This window comes from Talaromyces proteolyticus (assembly GCF_021365285.1).
Source record: "Talaromyces proteolyticus strain PMI_201 chromosome Unknown BGW36scaffold_14, whole genome shotgun sequence".
NCBI classification, from domain to species: Eukaryota; Fungi; Ascomycota; class Eurotiomycetes; order Eurotiales; family Trichocomaceae; genus Talaromyces; species Talaromyces proteolyticus.
Genome location: NW_025764290.1, coordinates 801,862 through 826,077, shown reverse-complemented (window position 1 = coordinate 826,077; position 24,216 = coordinate 801,862). Strand labels below are relative to the sequence as shown.

The 24,216-nt window shown below is 51.3% G+C and overlaps 8 protein-coding genes across 8 annotated transcripts; 4 read left to right on the top strand and 4 right to left on the bottom strand.

The window, feature by feature from the left end:
* Positions 1 to 474: 474 nt before the first annotated feature.
* BGW36DRAFT_411939 (uncharacterized protein) lies at positions 475 to 9,127 on the top strand (the record flags this gene model as incomplete). The annotated part of the gene is made up of 3 exons (XM_046219192.1): positions 475 to 2,395; positions 2,416 to 7,868; positions 7,936 to 9,127. The coding sequence occupies 3 exons, from the start codon at positions 475 to 477 to the stop codon at positions 8,830 to 8,832; spliced, it is 8,271 nt and encodes a 2,756-aa protein (XP_046066375.1). The 3' UTR covers positions 8,833 to 9,127.
* On the bottom strand, positions 8,904 to 9,350 carry BGW36DRAFT_364816 (uncharacterized protein; the record flags this gene model as incomplete). The annotated part of the gene is made up of 1 exon (XM_046214596.1): positions 8,904 to 9,350. The coding sequence occupies one exon, from the start codon at positions 9,348 to 9,350 to the stop codon at positions 8,904 to 8,906; it is 447 nt and encodes a 148-aa protein (XP_046066374.1).
* A 3,353-nt stretch (positions 9,351 to 12,703) lies between these two features.
* On the top strand, positions 12,704 to 13,778 carry BGW36DRAFT_67088 (uncharacterized protein). Its single transcript, XM_046222505.1, has one exon. The coding sequence runs from the start codon at positions 12,780 to 12,782 to the stop codon at positions 13,608 to 13,610; it is 831 nt and encodes a 276-aa protein (XP_046066373.1). The 5' UTR covers positions 12,704 to 12,779; the 3' UTR covers positions 13,611 to 13,778.
* A 733-nt stretch (positions 13,779 to 14,511) lies between these two features.
* BGW36DRAFT_433044 (uncharacterized protein) lies at positions 14,512 to 15,901 on the bottom strand (the record flags this gene model as incomplete). The annotated part of the gene is made up of 2 exons (XM_046221215.1): positions 14,512 to 15,707; positions 15,781 to 15,901. 2 exons carry the CDS (start codon positions 15,899 to 15,901, stop codon positions 14,512 to 14,514), a joined length of 1,317 nt encoding a protein of 438 aa, XP_046066372.1.
* Positions 15,902 to 16,416: 515 nt separating this feature from the next.
* BGW36DRAFT_466018 (putative thiosulfate sulfurtransferase) lies at positions 16,417 to 17,925 on the bottom strand. Its single transcript, XM_046222321.1, has 2 exons — positions 16,846 to 17,925; positions 16,417 to 16,781 (listed from the first exon to the last, which is right to left on the bottom strand). The coding sequence occupies exons 1-2, from the start codon at positions 17,811 to 17,813 to the stop codon at positions 16,730 to 16,732; spliced, it is 1,020 nt and encodes a 339-aa protein (XP_046066371.1). The 5' UTR covers positions 17,814 to 17,925; the 3' UTR covers positions 16,417 to 16,729.
* An 89-nt stretch (positions 17,926 to 18,014) lies between these two features.
* Positions 18,015 to 18,692, top strand: BGW36DRAFT_67057 (RING finger domain-containing protein). Its single transcript, XM_046222504.1, has 4 exons — positions 18,015 to 18,242; positions 18,296 to 18,327; positions 18,382 to 18,445; positions 18,506 to 18,692. Exons 1-4 carry the CDS (start codon positions 18,101 to 18,103, stop codon positions 18,538 to 18,540), a joined length of 273 nt encoding a protein of 90 aa, XP_046066370.1. The 5' UTR covers positions 18,015 to 18,100; the 3' UTR covers positions 18,541 to 18,692.
* A 152-nt stretch (positions 18,693 to 18,844) lies between these two features.
* Positions 18,845 to 19,888, top strand: BGW36DRAFT_364812 (uncharacterized protein; the record flags this gene model as incomplete). The annotated part of the gene is made up of 1 exon (XM_046214595.1): positions 18,845 to 19,888. The coding sequence occupies one exon, from the start codon at positions 18,845 to 18,847 to the stop codon at positions 19,886 to 19,888; it is 1,044 nt and encodes a 347-aa protein (XP_046066369.1).
* A 367-nt stretch (positions 19,889 to 20,255) lies between these two features.
* On the bottom strand, positions 20,256 to 23,949 carry BGW36DRAFT_307499 (putative kinesin family protein; the record flags this gene model as incomplete). The annotated part of the gene is made up of 4 exons (XM_046212242.1): positions 20,256 to 21,209; positions 21,258 to 21,710; positions 21,761 to 23,461; positions 23,509 to 23,949. 4 exons carry the CDS (start codon positions 23,947 to 23,949, stop codon positions 20,256 to 20,258), a joined length of 3,549 nt encoding a protein of 1,182 aa, XP_046066368.1.
* Between the last annotated feature and the right edge of the window lie 267 nt (positions 23,950 to 24,216).

Genomic DNA, 24,216 nt, shown 5'->3' with positions numbered 1-24,216 from the left:
TCTCGTGGTAATGCGCCCTGGATTCTAGACGATCACTACTAACTCTTGACAGCAGGTGGAGACCTAGAAAGAAGGGGAAGAGCCAGTGAAAGCTGTTGATTATTTTTGTTTTTAATCGTTGCAGCTGCCAACCAGCGCTACCCCGTAGAATATAGCCGAGAGACATTACCTGGTTAGTAGTAACTAGTAGCGCAGAGTATGTACTAAGTACTAGTAGTAGTTGATGGGAGTTGCTGGTGGTTCGGTTACCGAATTACCCAGTACCGTATGAACCGTGTCTGTACGGAACGCTTTACGTATTGGATCGTGATATCGACGCGTCCAGAGCCAGACCCAGACAGACACAGAGAGAGAGAGAAGAAGAAGAAAGGAAGAGAGAAAAATGAATTCAGGATCAGTTACAATCACAGCCCGGTCAATCCTTCCTCCATCTCCGTCTGTTCATTCTAACTTCATTGTACTTCTGCAATAGCTATGGCTGCCACCGACGACCTCCAGCTCCTTCCTCTCCTTTCCAAGAGGTTCCCCTCCGTGTCCAGTTCCTTGAGACGGGCTTTCACTCAAGTCCAGCAGGGAGAGACGGACCTCTCGCTGGCCTTGCAGAATGTCGCTGCCACCGTGCCTGGGTCCGATGCCAATCAACTCAAGTTCATCGATCAACTACTGTCCTGCACCACCTACAACGTCGACCTCCTGTCTCATCTGCTGGCCGACCGAGATGCCAACAGTATACGCGATGTTGCTCTCCGATCCTCTTCCTTGGGTGTCGGCGACTATCCCGAATACGTCCTGAAGAAGTTCCGTAGTCGTCTGTTGGGTTTGGAATCCACTGCGACGATCTACAGCTTGCTGGTCCAGACGACGTTCCCGGAGAAAGAGAAAGCTGTCCTCTCTGCCGCGCGAACATTCATGAAGCGATTGCTTGACGTAGACTTCGACATCTCCAGGCACTCTGTGCGTCCGTATCTTAATGACCCGCAGTATCTCCAGCTGGTTCCGAAGCCAAACCAAACCAGAGTCATCGGCTTGATTGCCGTGCTGCAGCGCCTCCAAGCGGTAGTTACGGATCCCCTGGATATCATCAAGCTTATCCAAGCTTCCATATACTCAGCTGCAACCATCTCACGGAAGTCTCTGGAGAAGTTTACCTCCGCCGTGGCTAATTCTGGCATCAGCCCCGAGTCAGCCCAGCGCATCTATCACCAGGCATGCCGCATCCATCGCCGGAACGAACGGCTGTGGGTCAAGGGATTGCAGGAGAAGACTGAAGTTCCATTGGCCTTGACAAAATCATCCCACCCTCATTCTCGCGCTGAATCCTTCGAGACCCCCAGCAGCGGTGACACCAAGATCAACATCGGCAACATGTTCCCCAGCGTCATGCAGATGGAGGGTTGCGCCGACTGTTCGTCTATCACTAGCCCCGCGGCTTACTTCGTGAGTATGCTGCAGCAGCTGGATAAGTGGCTGGTCGATCCCAAAGATGCAGGCAACCCGAAGACTCTCCGAGACTCTTTATTCGACCGCCGTCCTGACCTGGGGGATCTCCAGCTGTCGTGCGCCAACACCAACGTGCAGCTGCCGTACATCGACCTGGTGAACGAGGCCCTGGAGTCAGTCGTCAAGCATGCCAGCCTCGACGTTGAGGAGCCCTTCAACATGGACGACGAAGACACCAGCGACGGTGACCTCACCGAGCCGCGGCACGTCAATTATACTGTCTATCGGGATATCATCCAACCGATGGTGTTCCCTCTGAGCCGGTTTCCCTACAACCAGGCCATCGATAGCATCCGAAACTTCTTGCACGCTCTGGGAACGACTCGCTCGGATCTGGTAGTCGCGCTTCGCTCCGAACAGCGGCTAATCTCACTGATTCCGTCCTCTTCCTCCTCTTCTTCCTCCTCCTCTTCTTCTTCCTCCTCATCTCTGTCAACCCAGCAGGCAGCTGCCGTGTTGGACCGGTTTGCGGCGGCGGAGTCCCTAGATCTCCAGCAGGAAGAATACGTGATCATCACGGGAGAAGCCATCCAGACGCGGGACTTCTTAGGCAACCCCAATGACTATCACGACCGCATCGGGCTCAAGCCTACTGCCGCCTATTGGGGATACCAAACGAAAGAGGAGATGTTGTCTACCAATGAAACCAAGTCAACCGGTCTCATGTTCATCAAGGCCCAATTCTTACCCCGTGCGGAGATCAGTTTCAATCAGTTGCTCGCCCTACTGAATACTCGCTATCTCGGCGAACATCTGGTCATCGAAATGCCCAATGGCGAGACACAGTTCTCGGGCAAACTGGACGACATGCGACTGCGCTATGTTGAATCTCCTGGCAACCACCCGGCTAACCCCTTGACAGAAGATATCTGTAACCGGCTGCAGGCATTCATACGTTTGTGGAAAAAGCTGCAGTGGACGATCCCGGACACCGACGCGGCCATCACGATCCTCTCGAAAAACAACAGCAATGTCATCACGCCGGATGTAATCACTGGCATCGCGGGGGTCAAACAGCTCTCGAAGATGGCCAACCTCCCCATCGTCGAGTTGCTGCCCCTCTGGGGGATATACCCACGAACGGATCGTCCTCCCTCTACGCACGCCTCTTCCTGACCCCCAGACTGGAGCCGCAAAATGTGGTCTTCCAGCTTGGAGCGGACGGGAATCTCAAACAGCCGAATCAGACGCTGGCCAGCTGTGCCGGCGTCCTGCAGTCTGCGTTGCAGCTCACGACCTCGGGCTTTGCGGGCCTCCAGACAAGGGTTTCGAAAACGCTGTCACTAGCCAGCATCTCGCAACTCTACCGCCAATCCCTTCTCTGTCGGCTGCTGGAGATCAGGCCCGAGCAGTATAATACCTTCCGTGCCCTTTATTCCAAGCTGCATCCCTTCGAGAGCCCGCAGGCGACCATCGACATCATCCAGAGATTCACGGCGTTGACGGCTCGCGGCTGGACGCTCGACAGCCTCGACTTCATCATGCAAACATTTGCGATTCAGGGCCGGTCAGATAACAAATCCGCTGATGAGTTTGGGGTAACCGTCGAGAAGGAAGTGCCGACCGTGGTCCAGATCATCACCAGCAACACCAGCCCTGGACTGGGGACGGATGACGATGATCAGAAGGCGAGACAGTCATACCAAGTGAAGCTGCTGAGGATCTGCAAGATCCTGCAGCCGCTGTTCCCGGGCCTAAACGCGGAGATCCTCCAGTTCATGCTCTCCGACGTGCTCACCGTCGATGGCCAACATCCGGCCATCGCCGCTCTCATCCAGCTAGCTCCTCCCGACATCAGCAAGTCTCCGTTCCAGGGCTATTTCCTACCTCCGTCCACCGAGATATATACCTTTGTCACCGATGAGGCGGGGTCCAAGAGGAGTCTATCGATCGACGGCGTCAAGGTTGCCTTCTCCAAACAATCGGGGAGGTATGTTACAAGCCCCCGACGACTGCTCAACGGCCAATCGTACCAGTTCACCTGGGAGGGACATCTCGATCCAAAGTTCCAAGAACTCCAGTGGCAGACCACAGCGCTGGATGCCGCACAGCCCTTCACGCCGGCTCTGGTGGTCGACCGGTCCGCCGTTCAGACAGCCAGCGTGGTCCTGTCCAGCCTCGCGCAGGTGCGCCAGCTCGTGCACAACTACCAGCTAGCGGTCGAGGAAGTCCACTATTTCCATACTGATGCTTCCAACTTCGCCTTTCAGGGCGTGTCCATGGCCGAGCTCGAGGAGCTGCAGCTGTATACGGACCTCCGGGACTCGTTCCCACCACCCAAGGGCCGCTCCTCCTCTTTGTCCGCACTGCTGGACTTTCGCAAATGGCTCGCCAACCCCGATGATCCCAAACAGCTCGTCCCACGGTTGGCCGGACTGGGGGGCTGGGATACGGCTCTCGTCAAGCAGATCTGCGGGGCTCACTACCAGGGTCTCGATGATACCGCGTTAGTTAAGCTGATCGGTCAGGATGACCTCTCCAGTCTCGAGCGGATCCGGGGAGCTGTCAAGGCGATATCTCGACTTTTGGCCATCCCTGCGCTCTCCAGCAACCTCCTTTACAGCATCGCCGCACCCGCTACAAACCCAGAAGACATCCCCATGATGGATTTCTCCAACGCGGACGCGCTCCGGCAGGCCATCCACTCTCAAGCGACCACTACCGCCTCTCTGCGTGCGGCGAACGACCAGCTGCGAGAGCACCAGCGGGCCGCTCTGGTAGCGTATCTCCTGCAGCAAAAGTCCATCCAGGACCGCAACCTGTTCGACGCCGACTCTCTCTATGAACACTTTCTGATCGACGTGCAGATGGGGTCCGGCATGAAGACGTCCCGGCTGAAGCAGGCCATCTCGACCGTCCAGCTGTACGTGCAGAGGTGCATGCTGGGCCTCGAGCAGGACTACGGCGTCCAGAGCTCGGCTGTCTCACGCGACGACTGGGACTACATGCTGCGCTATCGGCTGTGGGAGGCTAACCGCCAGGCCTTCCTCCACCCGGAGAACTGGATCGACCCGACGCTGCGCGACGACAAGTCGGAGCAGTTCCGCACCTTTGAATCGACGGTGCTGCGGGCCAAGTTGACGCCGGATTCCATCGAGGACGCCCTCCGCACGTACATCTACGCCGCCGACGAGGTCGCCCACTTGGAGCTGCTCACGTACCTGTGGGAACGCCGGGAGGTCGCCGAGGGCCAGGGCGCCGTGGAGGACGATATCGGCGGCGTCCATCTCTTCGCCCGCACGCGTACGACCCCCTATCGATATTTCTACCGGCGCGTGGACTTCCGCGGCGCCTATGACGCCTACTATGTATTCTGGCGGCCGTGGACGATGCTAGACGTCGGCATCATCCCGCAGGACGTCGACCTCGACGGCCGCAAGCTGGACCGCCCCGGCACGTATCTGGTCCCGACCATCTTCCGTCGGCGTCCCACTGACATCGACGGGCGTCTGTATCTCTTCCTGCCTCATCTGACCCTCAAGACGCTGCAGAAACAGCGGAAGACCGATGACAGTTTCTCCACCATGGCCAACGAGAAGCCGAGCGACCTCAAGTCCAGCCACTACTGGGAGCTCTCAATGGGCTGGACGGAGCTGCGCAACGGCCAGTGGACGGCCAAACAGGTCGCCCAGGGCGTCGTGGAGATCCATGAGACCAACGGGGTCCTGCCGCATGCGGGATCGTTCCGGTTCTGGACCAACACGCGCAAGATCCCGTCAGCCTTCAATAAGAAAGAGGAATTCAATGTCCTCACCATCGAGGTCGAGACCTGGCAGCAGAAGTCTGGAAGCACCGGGCTGGACGGCTGCACAACCGTAGCCCTGGGCCGCTACGAGATGCAAGGCCCTCGCCTGGTGCTGGACCCAGCCAATGCCACTCCCTCGGGCGAGAAGACGGTGCCGACGGACTTCATGCGACTCTCATGGCATGTCAACGCGGGCAGCAAGGACACGGTGCCCTCGGAGGATTCAATAACTCACGACGGGACCAGCGAGCAGCTATATCTGGCCAAGACCGGCAGACCCGCCAGCAGCTCCAACTACAGCTGGACGCTGTGCCTGGACCAGATCAACTGGGATCGGCCCACGGGCCTGCTGCTAGAGACCTCCACCAGCGACGGCGTGCAGAGCCTGCTGGCCTATCCGCAGTATCTGGCGCGCGATCGACAGAAATACCGGCTGCCGTTCGCCCAGGAGCTGCTGAGCAACCCCGTCGCGCCGGTCCTCGTGGAGACGGCCACGCTGGGATCGGGTTTCGAGGACATCTTTCAGACCCTATCCAACCTCCCCGAGGGCTACTATCCCAACGCCTTTGGGCAGTCGGGTCTGTCGAAGAGCATCCGCGTCTTCCACGAGCTCGCCCGCTCCCACGCGCTGTACCAGTGGGAGACGGGCGTCCACGCCGTCAGCCTCCTGATGGAGCGCCTGCAGGCGACGGGCCAGTACGAACTGGCTCTCCGTGTCGCGCGGTGTGCCTTTGATCCGACCATGGAGGGCACTGACCTGACGCGCTGCTGGCTCTTCCCTCCCTTCCGCGATCACAACACGACGCAGCCTCCAGACGATACCCTTGGGTCGAGCGAGCAGGACCGACTGGCGCTGGCCGACTGGGCCGATGCCCATGCGAATGTACATGCGGCCGCGCGCGGTCACCCCATCGCCTACATGAAGCGGCTGGCCATGAAGTACATTGAGATCCTACTCGACGCCGGCGACGCCTGGTTCCGCCAGAACACGCTCGAGGTGCTGCCGCTAGCGATGCAGCGGTACATCGAGGCCTCGCACGTCTTTGGACCGGCGCCGGTGCCCATGCCGTCGCTGGGCAAGCGACAGGTGCTCACCTACAACCAACTCGTCAAGCTGGATGCTGACCAGAACCCCAACCCCAAGGTCGACCTCGAACTGGACTTCCCCTTCCAGTCGGACGTCGAAGAACGCGGCCAGTCTGCTGTCCAGCTTGACAGCCAGACCAACGTGCCGTACATCGAGACCGGCTACTTCTGCGTGCCGGCGAACATGCAGATCCTCGCCTTGCGGCAGCGCATCGACGACCGGCTGTTCAAGATCCGGAATAACATGGACCTTTACGGCAATATTCAGGATCGGGCGCTCTTTACACCTCCTATCGACCCAGGTCAACTACAACGGGCGCTGGGCGCCGGCATCAGCCCGTCCGGGTTCGCCGCTGATCTGAACGGCGAGGCCACTCCCCGGTATCGATTCCGGGAGCTTCTCCAGCAGGCCCGGAGGTTGACGGACGAGCTGCGGTCGATGGAAGCCTTGATCATCGGCATCCGAGAGAAAAAGGACGCCGAAGCCCTGTTCGCCCTGTCGACGGGCCAGCGCCAGGCCGTCCAGCGGCTCGTTCTGGAGACGAAGAAACTGCAGACGGATGAAGTGAATAGGACTATCGCTGTGCTGCAAGAGACGCGCCGCGCGCACGAGACCCGGCTGGGCTTCTACCTGGCGCTCACAGGTGACAATAAGACATACAGGATCCCCGACGCCGACACCGCGTGGGACGATATCCCGCAGAACATCGACATCCCCTCCACTGACAGCCTCCGCGTAACGCCAAACGAGAAGCTAGAGATCGACAGCTCGTTCACGGCCATGCTGCTAGGGCAGGGAGCCGCGTCGCTAGATACTATCGCGGCCGCCCTGCTCATCATCCCGCAGGTGACGGTCCAGGCGGAGCCCCTGGGCGTCGGCGTCTCGACCGAAGTCGGCACGGGCATTGTCGCGCGGACGCTGCAGGCCACCGCCAGTGGGATCCGGCAGGGCAGCGATATCGTCCGCGAAGAGGGCCTCAGCGCGGGGCGGACAGGCCAGCTGATGCGCCAGCTGCAGGAGCGGCGCCAGGCGGCCAACCAGGCCGGCCGCGAGATCAAGGTCGTCGACCGGCAGATCGAGGTGCAGAAGGCCATGCAGAAGCGCATCGATAGCGAGGTGGCCTCGCTGCAGAAGGAGATAGACAACGCCAGTGAGGTCCTGGAGTGGTTGCAGTCCAAATACACCAATGAAGAGCTCTACAACTGGCTGGACAATCAGTACCGCAGCCTCTACCAGGACACCTACCAGCTGGCGGCCGACCTGGCGCAGAAGCTGCAAAGGGCCTACAGCTTCGAGAACCCACGAGACAGCAACTATTACCTGCGACCAGCCGGGGCCGGATACTGGGACAGCAGCCGGGACGGCCTGCTGGCGGGGGCGATGCTGGGGCTCGATCTCGATCGCATCGAGATGGCTTACATGAACAGCCAGCCGTTCGACTTTGAGATGGAGAAGAAGATCTCCCTACGCCAGCTGGATCCAGCGCAGCTGCTGGCCTTGCGTGAAAGGGGAATCGCAACCTTTAGTCTTCCAGAGGTACTCTCTCCCCTTCCGGGTGGATGGATATATGCTTCAACAACTTGTGACTAACGCGGTTCATTAGGTCCTGTTTGATCTCGACTTCCCTGGCCACTACTGCCGGCGCATCGTCTCCGTGGGCGTCCAGATCCCCTGCATCGCCGGCCCATTTGAGAACCTGAACTGCACCCTGAGCCTGAACTCGTCCTCCTATCGTGTTACGGATACGGCCACCAGCGGCGACGACTACTCTACGGCGGACGGTTTCCGCAGCGACCACAGTCCCATCATGGCCATCGCCGTAACGACGGGTCAGTCCGACAGCCGCCAGTTCAACCTGGCCTTCCAGGGCAACAAGTACCTCCCCTTTGAAGGTGCTGGCGCCATCTCGACCTGGTCTCTGGAACTCCCCAACCCCATCCGGCAGTTCGACTACGGGACCATCGCTGACGTGGTCCTCCAGCTGCGGTACACGGCCGTGCGCAGTACCAGGTCCCAGTTCAAGACCGCAGCAACGAATGCCGCAAAGAAACAGCTGAAATCTACCGCGGCCGGCGCTCGCCATCCCTGTACGCTTGTGGACGTTTCCACCGACTTTGCCAGTCCTTGGATCCTCTTCCGGGACCAGCTACGCAGCGGCACGAATCCGTCAGTGTCTATGGTCCTGGCCGATTTCAATCGACTGCTACCTTTCTGGACTCGGGGGGCGAATAAGATAACCGTGCAGAAGATTTCTCTCGTTCTCACGCCATCGGAAAGGCTGGGTGATCTGGCGACTGCACTGAGTATCAAGGAACTCGACTCGATCAAGCACTGGTCGCCTGACAACACGACGCTGAAGGACTGCTTAATCCTGACGGCGGACAAGGTCAACAAGGTCCTGCCGTCGACGTGGACTCTACAGGTGGATAACAAGAGCCAGACCAAGTATCCGGTGAAGAAGATGTGGGCGATGGCCGAGTACACGGTGGACTATTCATAGACAGGTTGATATAAATAGTCTCATAGTGTACGGTGTAGAAGTTACTCCTACCTAACGATCTAGTAATTTACTTATTCTTTAATATCGGTATGAGGTTTTTTCATCGCCAGTCTTGCATAATTGGGATTCCATTTCCGGAACTGCTGCGCGTCGATCATGATCCTGCTACCGACGTGGGCTTTCACCAGTTGATCCTTATGTGGGACGAACATATTTCCGTCATATTGGCTATGGTAACAGCCAATGAGTGGTACGAACTTTCCACCGGCGGATACAAGGCGCGGCCAGATTTCCGGGTCAGGGTGGAATTCCAATCGATACGCCGGGAGGTTTTCGATCCTGCGGGCCGCGGAGAACATTTCAATCTGCAAAGTCTCAATAGATTCGCCGAATACTTCTCCGTCGTAGTCAAAATACTGACACTGCGTCTCAAAACAGTCACCCTTTCGAACTGTCTTTGTCTCCTTACTGCAGCTGTAACGAACGCACTGGGGTAGACTTGTGAAAGGGCAGGTCATGTACAGCAGTGTGCCTGGTTTCAAGAGCGCCTATAACAAGCTGTTTTTTATCTTCCTGTGAGTCAGAAGTAAGTTGATCTGGCTAGGTATTAATTTATATGCTTCTTTCAGGTGCGCGACTTAGATGTTGTATATCATCCTCTTCTGTGGTATTATTGTTTGAGCTGATACTAAGACTTTTTAATTCTGGAAGGAAATAGAATAATAAGTTCTGTTCCATTTATACTATTATTAGTAAGAAAGTCTATATAAACCGTGAAGTGGAGACAAGAAGACAGGGGGAGGTACAGCCGCAATTCTGATAGGAAAAAGGAGAGGGGGGTTGGTAGTAGCCATAGGGGGCAGATGAAACGACGGCAGTGACTAGAAGAGTGTGGAATATTTGGGAGGATTGGAGAGAAAGAAGAAGTTGGGAGAGAGGATGATTAGGACAGCGAGGAGATGGTTCTTATATAGTAGAGGTCATGATGTGGGAGGTGTTTACAAGACGGGCGCATCGGGAGACTATACCCAAAACGGCAAACCCAGCCATAAAAGGGAATTCACAGGTCTTCGCTTTACTCTCTATATGTACATATTGTTGTTGTTGTTGTTGTAATCTTACATTAATACTAGAGGCTTCTTTTTAGTGATATGTCAGGGTATTGAGATCTATCTATATGCTTTATATATAGTGATTGTGTAGCTGCCTTAGAGAAGGTTTGCTAATTAGTTAATATATTTATATACTAAATGAATATCAATTTTTGTTTTGTCAGTTGGTGCTTTTGAACGTTCTCTGTTTATTCTCTCTTTTTGTTTTTATATATATCCTCTTATATTAAGTTTTTTTATAATTTATTTATTTTTCTCAGTGTAATCTCATGTAGCTTATCATTCGTAGTAAGTATTCTTTTTCTTCTTTTTTATATATGTTTTATATACTAGATTTCAAATGATTAGTAATTTTCTATGCCATTAAGAAGATTTGTTTTTTTTTTTTTCAATTTCATGTCAGTATGATGCTTAGGGTAGGTTGTGTAGTTCTATCCTAAGTGGTATATTATGCCGTGCAGCTGCTTTTTCATTGAATGGATCTATGTCTGGCGAGAAACGTACTGAGAAATCGGAGATAAAATTAAAAGTAGTTAATCTGTAATAGTCTGTGTCGTATGTCTGTTAGGTGTTGATTTGGTAGATATAGATTGTGAAGATAATATTAGCTTGTTAATAAGATAGGAGATAAGTCTCAACTTAAGAACTAGCTGGGCTGTTTTGTGTATATGCTTTTGATTATATAAAAGGGTTTTTTGTATTACTAGGGAAGTTGTATTCTGATTTGTTGCTTTGTTATATTGATTGTTGTACGTTGTTGAGGGCTATATAGTTGAGAAATATATCTTTGATGGTTAATATTGTGAAGGTTCTATAGAGGTGGTATTGATTGTAATCTATTATATTAATATGTGTTAGGTATTTATTAAATATAATTTTTCTTGTATGTAGTTGGATTATGGTGGTATTTTAATTTTGAGTTATTTTGGTGTAGATCTTTTTGGATGTTTTAGATAGGATTGGAAGCTATTATTGTAGTGTTATTTTATGGTTGCTGTTGAATTATGCTATATTTTAGGCTTTCTTGGTATGAGTTTTGATCTAGTGGTTTATTGCTGTTTTGGTTGGTACTGGTTCTTTACTGTTTAGATTAGGAGTATTTTTTCTGTTAAATACTTTCTATTCTGCTGTGTGCTTGATTGTTGAGTTTACTTCTTCATTCCCTAGGCTTCTGAGTTGGGAGGGAATCTAGTAAAAGTGGATATTGTTGCTTGGGGACTGGGATTATCAGGCAGTAAGGGTTTTGATGATTTGTTGTATGATGTACTGTTCTGAAATTGTGTGTGGATTTTGAAGGGTTTGAAGGGAGCTTTGGTTATCAGTGTAAATTTCGATATTTTGGCCTTGGAATCCTGGTTGTTCTGTGATTCTGAGCGACAAGACAAATCCTGTGAGCTCAGACATGGAGTTTTATAAAACTATCATTTGATACGTAAGGAAATCTAAATTAGCTTTATTTTATGTCTTTTAATATTCTCCTTAATCGCACAACTGATATGCAATTCTACTCTATTTACTCTACCACATTCCCGTAGGCCCCTTTGTGACGATTAGAAGTAGTTCTGAAGGGTTAACGCTATTCCCTATCTGGCTAGAGGGTTTGGTACAGTGAAAACTAATAGAAAAATTGATATATTGTTGACAACCTGTGAGTAGCCTGTTCTTCTATCGTAAGATCAGGCTGTCAGGCACACATACAGATGCCGCCTAAATCGCAAGGTATCCGAGTGGCCTCGGTCAAGATAACACGAAGTATCGCCCATGCAGTCAGTCTTATGGCTGCAGTAGATAGCCCAATCCGGCTACGACTCTGCGTGCACGAACCTTCCACAGCCGCCCTAGCTATCACCTTGGATAGCACAAACGACCACACGACCGCCCTACCGCCTTACCGCCCTAAGTCGATTGGGTTTGACGAGGCTATAAATGTAGAGTCCTCCATCTCCTATATTTCCCAAATTACCATATAAACCTGCTAAAGGTAGAGTCAAAGCAAATCAAAAAATCTTTTTAATTTCTCCGTTTACTCTCGTCCCAGTTATGCAGGAACATTTGAATGGCCTGTCAGAATGGGTAGAATGGAGGCCGGTGGATTACTTCTCAAACGCCATTTGGAAGAGGATATGTGATCTACATAAGAATAGATGTGATCTACGTAAGCTTTATAGTGACTGTGAAATTTATTGCTAATAGACAATCAGACGATGGAGACCTAGAATCTAACTTGTCATGGTATTGTTTTTTAGTTCTATCACGCATAAAAAAGGTTTCCCATCAAAAAGAAGTAGACCTCAGGGTTCTAAGAAAAGAGCTCCAAAAGTCGGGTTCCCAAGTCCAGCACTTCCTAAAGCTTGGGTGGATTGGAGTATTCGAAGTGTCTTATGCAGAAGAGCAAACTGGAGACAAGCGGGATATGACTGGCTTGATGGATCTCTGGGAAGCCTTCTACCGAATCCTTCTTCAACTACAACACCTTCTCCTCAAACTAGAAAAGATTCTCACTGCATGGGAGAAGGATTTATACCTCAACCTTCTATACTTTTCGATTTCAGAATTTCCTAACAGACTTCGACCTCCGTGTACCACAATGCCATGGACGATCTGGCCCGCTTTGGTGGTGTTGTGGGGTGTTTGTTGGATGTTCTATGACGAGGTGAATTGGGACTGGAGTCAGGGGATCTTTCCAACGGCTAGTAACACGGCTGGGCTGTTCGACGATGTGGATTCAATCGTCCCATCTACGGGTTATTCCCTCTCTTCCCTTCTTACCTGAAACGGCGTTAACCTTTTCCAGTCTTCGATTCCAGTCTTAATGATATTGCCTACGACATATCCATGTTGACTGAGTCTTTCGACCTAACGAATCCCGAACAGCAACTGCAGCTATGTGTACCTGGGCCTGCTGCTACTTACCGTACGGGGACATCTCTAAGTTTCTTACCGACTTCGTCAGCTGCAAAAACTGCAGAAACTACCAATCCCCTAGGTACCGAGCCCAGTGAGCTCTCCCCTCTCAGATCCACTTCATATCAAGCTGCCAGAACAATCCAAGAATCAGAACCTGAACGGGCAGAAGCAATAGAGTCTAGAGCTCCTATCCAACTTAATACATCTCTCATTCACCCCCGGCCACGAAATGGTGACCAGACTATACATGTATCACCTCGAAACTCCAAACATGGCAAAACCGAGAAATACTTCTGCCCCTACCCCGCCTGCAGCCGTTCTCAACCAGGCTCAGGCTTCTATCGCAAAGATCACTTTGATCAGCATCTCCGTGGACCACATAGGCAGGACTCAGTAGCAAGATTAGGTACAAAATCAACAGCTGGATCCAGTGCTCCTCCTCTCACCCTGACCGTCACAAACGAGGCTACTACACACGAAAGCACTTTACAATCCAAGAAACGCAGTCGTGGAAGCGGTGGGGAAATCAACCAGCGGACTGGAGCGAATAATAATAGCTACTTTGAGGAACTCGCAGAAGAGCGGAGATTGCGGTTATTGGCAGAGCAGGAAAATCAGAGGTTGAGTCATAAATTAGAGAATTATGAAGGGCGGATGCAAAAATATGAGGAGAGATTGGATAAGATGATGGCTCTTATGGAAAGTTACAACGTGGTCAAAAGAAGGGGGTTTCAATTGGAGGATGGGAATGATAACTAGATGATATGTTATCGGCTGATGGTGTACTTCTAAATTATGTATAAGCGCCTTGCAGAGGAGTGTAGAAAGTCCAAGGTAGTTTAGAATCCACCTGTATGACGATTAGCATTGGAGTCTAACGAACAAGATATTCAAAACTGGTACCGCCATAAAGAGTGTTCCTAATTCATACAACACATGAATATGAACAGTATCAGGCTCTTCATGTTACTCGCGGGTTTGTACTACTCTACGGTCTACATACTACAACTACATTCAGGAATGCAAAACGACAGTCACATACACAACTAGCTAGAAATGACATTCAGTAACCAGCAACAATAAAGGAAAAATATAATAATCAAAAAGCAACTGCACATGACAAAGATATTCCGAAAAATTGCAGTTAACAGTAACTGCTTCTCGTGGATCATGCCATGGCATAACAAAAAAAATGGAGGAAAAGCCTTCGTCTCGGTATATAGAACGGAGAGAGCAGGACTAGCACTAGACTAGCGTAGAAGAAAGTCAAATCAACTGTTTTCGTTCCATGGCCCTCCAGATGATAAAGGATGGCCCCAGTCGCCCAAGATGAGGTGGTACGAAAGGAAAGTCGGATATGAAAAACAGCCTCGCGCTGGACGAACAGAGACGGTCCATGTTCGGAACTACTCCGGCCCTATGAAAAAAGACTTTGATCTATCTTCCCGCTTGTCATGTTATTGAAGATGCTCGGACATACAGTTTTCTGGATGTTCTTTGATCCCGGTAAACAGGCTAGCCGTGCAACCGTCATAGACAAGGATGCCATCCGTTTGAGATTTGTTGATTTCACCTTCGTGGAAAGATATCCCTTGTTGAATTGATCTAGACAAGATAATTTGACTTCGTTCAGGGGAATGAAGCCGTGTTCTTTCACTGGTTAAGGAACCCATAGTTTCCCCTGACCACGTCCACCACGAGACGAATGCGGGCGAGAACCGCCGGCACGTCGGCCACCTCCATGGCGTCGGCCGGAGGCAGCTAGGCCACGAGCAGCGCCGGACTGTGTGCTCAGGTCGACGCCAGACCGCTTTGCGGAATTAGGGCCGAGGGAACGACTGAAAGAGTCTGGATCAATAGGCTGAGATGGAACTTCAACGGGAGCCTCAGGTTGGGCTGCGGTGGCAGCTGCTGCAGCCGCTGCTCTGGCTTTGCGACCGCTTCCTCCGCGACCTCCAGCGCTGCGAGAAGCACCTTTGCCCCGGCCTCGAGGCACAAATACCAATTCATCCTCTTCACTATCGTTTTCGTAGGTGAAGAGGGGTTTCGGGTCTGGGGTAACATGTTGTGCTTTCTCGGCGTACTTGACACGGTTCTTGAATTCTTTCTCTTCGTATTGAATGGAAGTGCGCAGCTGGTGGATGTTCTTGGTCATGATTCCGAACTTCTGGGCCCAGATCTGGGTGTCGCGGTCGTTGGTAACAAGAGTGAGACCTAGTGCAGCAGCAGAGGCTTCCTTGTCGCAATGCAGACGCCATAGGAGAGAGCTAAGCAATGGGCGAAGAGATGTAGGGGTTGGCTGGATCGTTGACGACGATGACACTGAACGGTGGTGACCATTCGCCGGCTTTGAACCGTTACGATCCGCATATTCTGGACTGGTGCGCGAACTGCGAGATGACGCACGAGAACCCTGATCACTCTGGGTACCGGTCGAGGGAAGTGATACAGAAGACTTCATATCGTTGTGGATATTTGCGACAGGCTGCGGCTCCTTGAAATTGAGTTTACTCAGTAACATCTGCGACAAGTCACTCGGCAAACCGGGCAATCCGGGACCCTTTGGCGATTCCTTGGTAATGCCATTGAACTTGGTCTCTACCTCAATCTTCGGAGTGGCGACTTCACCGTCGGGGATCTCGTATGATTCGTCTATTGGGTCTTCGAACTCGGGAAGAAAGAATTGCTCCGCCTCCGTCCAGGTCTCATACTGCTCCATTGGTCCTTGCAAGACTACACGGTCGGAGGGGATATTGTCCTTTCCAGAAGTGACTCGGTCGAGAAAACGGACGGCTTCGCGAGAGTTTATGGCTGCTTGGGAGGCGCCGCGCTTTGGGGTCTGGAGACGGTCAAGAGCTGCATACCTTGTTAGCAATACTGCCACCGCCAGCGGCAGACTCTGCCATGGCGAGCGCTTTAGTCAACGCACTGTAAAGCGGCACAAATAAGGTAATTGCGCCGTTCGAAGCCCATCTCTTAATCTCGCTGATGTTGGTGGTCAAAACAGTGTCGTCCACAGCGCAGTGGAATACCTTGCGGCCTGCTGACATGGTCCTGGGCGACAACGAAACGGGACTCGGAAGGATCGAGGAGAGGGGGAAAGAGCCGCGCCTCCTAAAGACAATAGCTTTTCGAATTCGGTGTAACAACTGCAGTCAGACAACAGTCAGTTGATGAGTATTCTTTCTGCCCGAGTGGTTGGCTGGAGGGCGGTGTGATGTGGGGGGTCGCTGGTCGCTGGTTGCAGGTCTGGCGCTTGGATTGAGGGCAGTTTGGTGGGCAGAAAGGAACCGGTGAGGCGACTTACAGTTAGGACAGGGGTGGAATGACAGGCGAGTCTGTATCATCTTAGCATCGGCTGTCGCTCTCATGACACCAGGGAGATATGCTTAAAAGGCAGATTGGAGAATGGGAGTTTCCGTCGACCGAAGACGCTGCATGCTCGGGCCGCGAATCTGGCCTAGTTCGCAGCGTGACTAAGCAGGCTTCTTACTTCTCATGTTTCATGATTATTATTTATTGTTGTGGCTTGCCATTTAACCCATTCAAGGCGCATTATTTCAATCGCCTTATGTGTTTATTTTTATTTGGTTTTATTCTGTTTTCATATTATGCGGATTGCCAATTCTTTGACTCATGTCGCCCAACCAACAAACCCTCTCTGTCGGTGCCGTCATTTATAGATAGAACAGACGTGCCGTTGCTCTATATATAGCACGTAGATGCCAAGCGTGAAGTGAAGTATATGTTTTAAGTTTGCATCTGATAACATGCTTCGAGCCAACATGGACAATCTCGCACGAGTTCAAAGTAATTGGAGTTTACTCTGCTATATTTGCCCACAAGTTGTCTGGGCAATGGCAATATACAGGAAATGTTCAAAGTTTCTTGATCAATCCGCTATCATCTTTAACTCGCTGGGCCCATTCACTAAAATATCACGTCAGACACGGGAACCGTCCATATATAAATAAGTGAGAATAAGGTAACTTACGTCCAGCTACCATCGTAGAGTCGCCGTTTCAATGGATCTCCAAATTCCGCCACAGTCAGCGCAGTCTCAATAACAGCAGCAGTCACGCCTGATCCGCAAGAACTGATGATCGTCTTGGACGAATCCACCCCTTTCGCCTCAAACACTTTGCGTAGTTCATCCGGTGACAAGAATGCCTTGGTCTGGGGATCAAGCAGTTCGCCGAACGAAAGACTCTTGGAGCCCGGCATGTGGCCCGAAGATAGACCAACGCGCGGCTCTGGGCTTTCCCCAGACCAGCGCCCATATGGTCTCGCATCAAGGATCTCCGCTTCATCCGCTCCCTCTTTCCCATAGTCCTTTACAATTTCCTTCATTTCAGGGAAAAGAACCACGCGGTCTGTATCGTAGGATGGCGTTGGATAGTTGGTCTTTTCAATGGGATCCGACTCGCCTGATTGAACAGGGAAACCCTGCTCAACCCACAGCCTATAATTATTGAGCACGTGAACATTGGGATGGCCAAAAACTCGCAGCGTCCACCCAACACGAGGGGCGCTTAGAATACCCTGCTCGGCAGTGTCGTAAACAACAATTTCGTCGTCACGGTGTATTCCCAAGCCGCTCATGGCCTCGGCAAAGCGCTCGCTTGTGGGAAGCATATGAGGGTATGGCGAGTCCTCGTCCTTGACACCGTCGATATCGAAGAATCGGGCGTGCGGAATATGGCCCTTGCGGAAGGCTTCAATGCCTGTGCGGCCTTCGGGGTCATTGGGCATGAACCATGCTGCACAGAGCGGAATGACGCGAGGGGATGTAGATATTTTGCTTGGTGGATAGTTCTGTAAAGCGGTGTTGAGCTGCTCGGGTGTGACTAGGTACGATGAGAAGGAGCTGAAGCGCTGCTGGAGCTGTGATGCCATGGTGCGATGGAGGTGACGGGACAGGGGAGATGGTCGGAGGGAAGAGCGTAGAGCAGCAAAGGTCATGATAGCGGAGATGATGAATAAACTAGAGTCAGTAGAGAAGAGGAAGCGCCATTATGCGAGGTTCATTAGTAGTTGTCAAGGAAGCTGATATTATCGCGACTGCGGGGATGGCTGATTAGTTATTAACTTATTCAAGAGAGCTACTGCTGCTTATCCGAGAATGGCGATTGCAGCTAGCGGGCCCACCTCCGCAGTCGCATCTCTCTCTCTATTTTCTGATATTACATTATTATTGTCATTGGAGTTATACGCTACCTTGTTTCTCGCGACCTACAATATACTACACAATGAAAGTCACCATCAAGGAATGGAACGCCGTCGCGTCGTGGCGCTGGAACATGCCCGAAGACGAAGTGTGTGGTATCTGTCGCGTCCAGTTTGACGGCACCTGTCCAACCTGCAAATTCCCTGGCGATGATTGCGCGCTGTGTATGTCTTGTCTTTCTGAGAATCGACATTCGAACTAATTTCTTTATACATAGTGCTTGGAAAATGCGGTCATTCCTTCCACATGGTTCGTTCGAATCTGCGCCGTGATGGCTCTGTTCGCGTCTGATTTGTACAACAGCATTGTCTCTTGACTTGGATCCAGCAAGAGTCGTCGAAAGGACTGTGTCCGATGTGTCGACAAAGTGAGCTATCTTTATCCCTTCTTGGAACGTTTGAGAGTAGCTGATATTTATATACTGCAGAATTCGAATGGAAACAGAGCGACGAATCCGCGTAACTTGGTTACGACTCGGTGGTTTCTACCTTACACTTTTAGTTTACGGTGCATTTCTGGTGTTATTGGATGTATACGAGATACCCCTGCATAAAGCTGAACTATTTCATGATGAATGAATAAATTCTCCGACTGCAACTTTGATCAGACTTCAGTGTTGACACTCGTCACATGACCCGGCTGGTCAAGATCGCCGGTCCCGGTGAGGCTCTGCTGCTTTACAACTCCACTCATACCTCTCATCAGAACACTCTCCTCACCATGCCCGCCCACGACCTCACCATGTAGCCGTAGCGGTTCTCTGGAAATGTCGTCGTTGCCCAAACAATACAACCCGGTACTGTCGTCGTCACCATCTAAACAACCATCCTCGCTCGCGACCACGAGCAACAATCCTACAACGCCACAGCCTATCGAGCGCCACGACCATGAACCCCCATCAACAACCATTATCACGCGGCAACCTGAATACAATGCCGATGACGATGAAGCTGCTGGAGACGAGCACGAGCACGAGGAGGATGACAACCCACCCGCCTTCAGGCCCTTCTTCACTCTAATCGAAGATGTGCATTCATCCGACTACCACCATCCAACGGTCCATTACATATTCTCAGACGATGACCCAGACCTAATCACGGAAGCCTCGCTACGGGCACTCGAATTAAGCCACGACTCGCCAGCGCAGAACGTGCTTGGGGGAAGCAGTGGCGAGGGCTCTGAGACTGCGCAGCAACGACAATCGCCAACTCTCGAAAAACCCTCCTACCTCCCCCCGCCGCTGCCAGGCGTGCAGGAACGCTTCATCGTGTTGGATGTGGAACGCACGAGCAGTTTGTCTGGTGGTGGGACGGTAGAGCAAGTCGCGACGTCGGCCGGCACAGGCACTACAGCAGCCTCGACACCACCGACCCAAAAACAACCACAACCACCGCACCAGCAGGCTAGCAGCCACGGATACCGGGTTGCATCAGCGCATAGTCTGACGCCGGACTGGCAGGTCCTCGATTCTTCTCTGAGCCTGGCGCCGACATTCGATACGCCGCAGAACACAAACGATCCGGACACCGCGGCGCCAAGTAGTGCCTTGATGCTAAGGATACAGGGTACGGCGGGGTTCTCGACGGGTCGAGAGAATGATAAGGAGGGAAAAACGCAGACGTTGGAGGAGATGATGGAGCAATTCGATAAGCGCATGTTTGAGTTGAGACGTGTTATTGAGGCGAGTGGGGATTGTCCGCTGGCTAGTCGAACGCAAGAAGATGCTGGAGGTGATGAACCTGGCAAGGAAGAGGAAGGTGGCCCTGCTGGGGTGGAGGAATCAGCAGGGCCACTGGGTTCAGATTCTTGAAGAGTTTAGTATCTTCGATATTAAAGTAATTGATATCAGCAACGTTTGGCCCTCGGATCAATACATTTACGTGACGATTGTGAATTGAATGGACGGATTGTAACATAATCAGACCCAAATAAGTTTGATATTTACCCAGCCGCTGAAAAGATATATATTATTGAACTAATCAATTCCATTTATTACTATCATCACATCCACCAAACTCCAATCCCTCACGAATAATAAATAAACAAAGAATCAATGCATCAAAGAATGGGGTATCCAAGACACTGGGAATGCGAGAACAATCAACATCGAACGACTCGATACACCACGTAATGCTTGCGAATGGTACATATATGATTATGGAATTATGAATATTGTATCAGCCGCTAGATTGCCTGCTTCGGAGGCGACGGCCTCCATGCGTGCTAGCACTGAGCGGGATATTCTCTCTCCCATCCAACGGGATTCCGGCGGGTGTTCTCCGCGAGAGAGCTTTCTGCGGGAGTTTGCTGTCCGAATAGGCCTGGTGTTTTTTCAACGGTGGTTGGGATAAGGATGAAGGGAAGTCATCTTCCGTCTTGTCAATAGTAGGAACGGCTGTGACTTCGTGCGAAGTGGTGGAGTTGTTATATTTGAGTTGTTTCGCGGCGACGTTTATATCGACCTCCCTAAGACCCGTGTTGGATGATGATGATGATGTGGCTGCAGTGGTGGTAGATTCTCCTACCTCGTCCTCATTGTCATTGTATACCCTGGTTTTTGATGGCGATCCTAGACGGCTTTTCAAAGGCGAAGCAAGTGGCGTGAGCTCCTCTCCTTCGAGGCAGGTTGCAGCGAGCTGTGTTCCTTGCTTCAGTTTTGCGATCAATGTATCGTGGGATTCCGTTTGTGGTAGATTCTTGATGTATTCGTAAGAAGTCCGGGGGGGTGTCGTTCCTGTTGGCTTGTATTCAGATATGGGCGCTGCCTGGATATTCTTTCGAAGCTCCTCAAGGGGCTGTCGAACGTCCTCGGAGAATGGCGGTACCGATTGGTAAATGTTATCCTTTTGTTGGGTGATCAAGCTGTCAAAGGATTGCACGCGGTCGTCTAGACTGTTGAATCCTTCTTCCATTGAATTGTAGGAGTTCTTGACATTGGTGACCAAGCTTCCAAATGCTTTTAGATGGGCTTCGTGGTGCAATCCGTTTTGAGATCGCGCCTTAGTGACAAAGTCATCTAATGCTTCCATTTGACTTGCCATTCCCTGCATTTGGGCATCTACAATGCGGACTGTCTCTTGGTGAACAGACTCTGTCGCTTTTTGGATTGATTCGTTGCGCTGTTCGAAACCCTAAATAGATATTAGATTGGTTAGTTTAACTCGGTAGGCGGCACTTACAGCCCAGTCTTTCTGCATGCGTTGTCTGATCTCGTCCTTTGAACTTGCGACATCTCCCATAAGTTGAGTGTCCTTTTCACTCCACTGGTCCATGCCACTCTGATATGCGTCAGTCGCTTGTTGGAGAGTCATGTTCGAATTCGTCACGTCAGCTTTAATCTTGTCAACACCACCTTTGAGTCGTGATATTTGTTTTTGTCCTGACTCCTCGATCAATAGTTTGATTTGAGATAGCAGGTCTGCGCGGTCAGCCTCAGCTGCCTGTTGCTCCTCTTCCAGGACCCTCTCCATTTCTACTGAAGCCGCTTGGTTTTGCTCAATGACATGGCGATTTGCATTGACCAATTGACTGCAGAGTTCTTCGATCTCGGCCTTTTGTGTCTTCAGCTGCTCTTCTGTCTTCTCGAAAACAGCCTTGAGGTCTCGACCCAGCGTACTATAGGAGGAATGAAGCTGCGAAAAAATTAGCAAATTGTGCCAGGTATCAATTATTATGCACAAACCTGGGCATGAAAACCAGTCAATTCATTGATGACTTCTTTTGAAATACGCTCCGCCGCAACGGACAGGCCATTCAACCCTTGACCAACCTTCTCTTTGACATCCTCTCTCAACACCTTGATTTCTTCGAGTACATCATTCATTTCGTGATGAGCTTTGCCGGATTGTTCCGTAACATCCTCTTCAACCTTATCTAATAAGGACTTGTATTCGACTAGCTGAGACTTTCCACTCTCCACACTTCGAAGCTCTGATGCAACAAACTCGGTGATCTGACTCGTTAAGCCTTTGATCAAAGCGCTATGTTGGGCTTCAAAGACTTCAACCCGGTCTTCAACCAGCTTTGTCACGTCAACAACATCACCAGTCGACGCCTCCCAGGTCTCGCGATTGAGACTGTGAAGATCAGACTTCCGACGTAATTTAGAGTGCAGGCCGTTGACATGCTCTACAGTCTGGTCCAGCTTCGACAAAAGGTCGGTACCGATTTCATGAAGTTGGCCCTCGGTCTCTTGATGTGCTTTTCGCAGCGTTTCCTCTTGTGTGAGATGTCTTTTCGTGTCACGCAGTACTATCTCAGTTTGCTCTAACACGTCATTTGTTTCACCCAAAGCAGCGCGCGTTTCCTCATGGTCTTTCTTCAGATTGTTGAAATTGCTTGTCAACGCGAATAGCTCTTCCGTTTTGTGTTTCAGACTAGCTTCTTTGCTCTCAACTTTCGCCCGTTGTTCCTCAAGGATAATCCGTCGGGACTCGCTCTCGACCTTCATGTCCTCGTACGCTTCTGCAGAAAGGTAAACACCATGGCGGTGTCTTGTTGCGATGAGATCACTCTTCAGCTGTTCGATTTCCAAGGTGTATTCTCGAAGCAATGTTTTCTTCGGCAGCGTGGAGTTGACCTGGGGTTTATTGCGAATGTTTTTGGCACGAAACGCATAGTCAAGAGTTGAGATGGTCTCCTCCAAGTTATTTCGAGCGGGCGAAATATTAGCAATAATGCAAGTCTTTGTCTGACCTCCAAGGGAATCCTGGAGCAACCGGGTGAGTTTCGACTCCCGGTATGGAATGTGCGAGCTCTTGTCTACCAAGGCGTTTATTACTCGGCCCAGAGTCAACAAGCTCTTGTTAATGAGGCCCGCTTCAGCGGCACGCTTGTTATCCGCGCCGCTCCGTTGGATGTTCTCACTGCCGGCAAGATCGACTAGGTTGAGCTTTCCTGAGCTGATATATTCCTCGCCTGATTCGGTCGTTCGTTTGACAGACGTAGTAATGGTGAAAATGGTATGACTTCGCGAACTCAGATCGTTGCACTTGGTGGCAGCTACTTGGCGTTTGTAACTACCGCCACGTAGTAGTTTGATACCGGCAGTAGCAGAATGAATGAAGTGTTCCTCCATGCCTTGCACCAATGTGCTATTGTTGTGCCCTCTTTTCGACTCATTGTCATATATCTTCAAGTTTGACTTGTCGTCAAGCGACAGCAGGTCGCGTAGCTCCTCATTGTACAGTTCAATAAAAGAGCACTTGACAGTGGATTCCTTTTCCTCCAGCTTCTGGAACAGCGAGTATAGCACACGAGGGATGATTCCTGCGTTCTCTGAAAGGATTCCCAGCGTGTCTGTCATGTCACCAGACATTGTATATGTTTTGCCTGTACCTGTTTGACCATAGGCAAAAATGGTGCAGTTATAGCCGGACAGCATCTACAATACGTCAATATTATGTCGTAGAAAGCAGGGAAGGGAAATACCTCATTGAGAATCGGCGTCACAACGTCTTCATAAAGTGTCGACTGGTCTGCTGCAGGCGAGAAGACCTTGTCAAAGTGATACGTTTTATTGCTTAAAGCATTAGGGCCCATAGAAAGATCGACGCCATTGGCGCCTTCTGTTGACACAACAACAGCGCTGTTCTCGTTGATCTCGCGTTCATTCCGCCCTCGGCAACGGACGACGACGTGTATGTTGGTGTCTTGGATACCACTTGGTTCGAAGTCTCTTTCCTTCCGTTTGGCCCCCGCGACAGACTGTGCACTCGGAGATCTTTGCATGCGCATAATGTTTGTGTTTGCCGGCTTGAGCGCATCGGCTGGCGAGTTCGATCGCTCGGAGATGATGCGCCTCGAAGGCTGTCGCAATGACGGCTTTTTAGCAGCCAGCCCAAAGGCAGGCCGCGAATGCTGGACGGGCATGCTAGAGGGCAGAAGCGCTGGCTTGGTGGTGGATGGGAGGAGGAATACTTGTATATAACATGCAGCAGCCCAACCGCTCCTTCAAAAACCAATACGAACGGGCGGGGCGGGCTTGTGTGTAGTGTGTGCAGTGTAGGCGATAAGTCGACTAAAGGCGTGGTACATAACAGTGGTGTGAGCGGTGTCTCTGTTTGGGCGTGGCTGGTCTGGGAAAAAGGTAAACAAAGCCGTAAACGGACTAGCGCGCGGGAAGCTCTTATCGAGGGC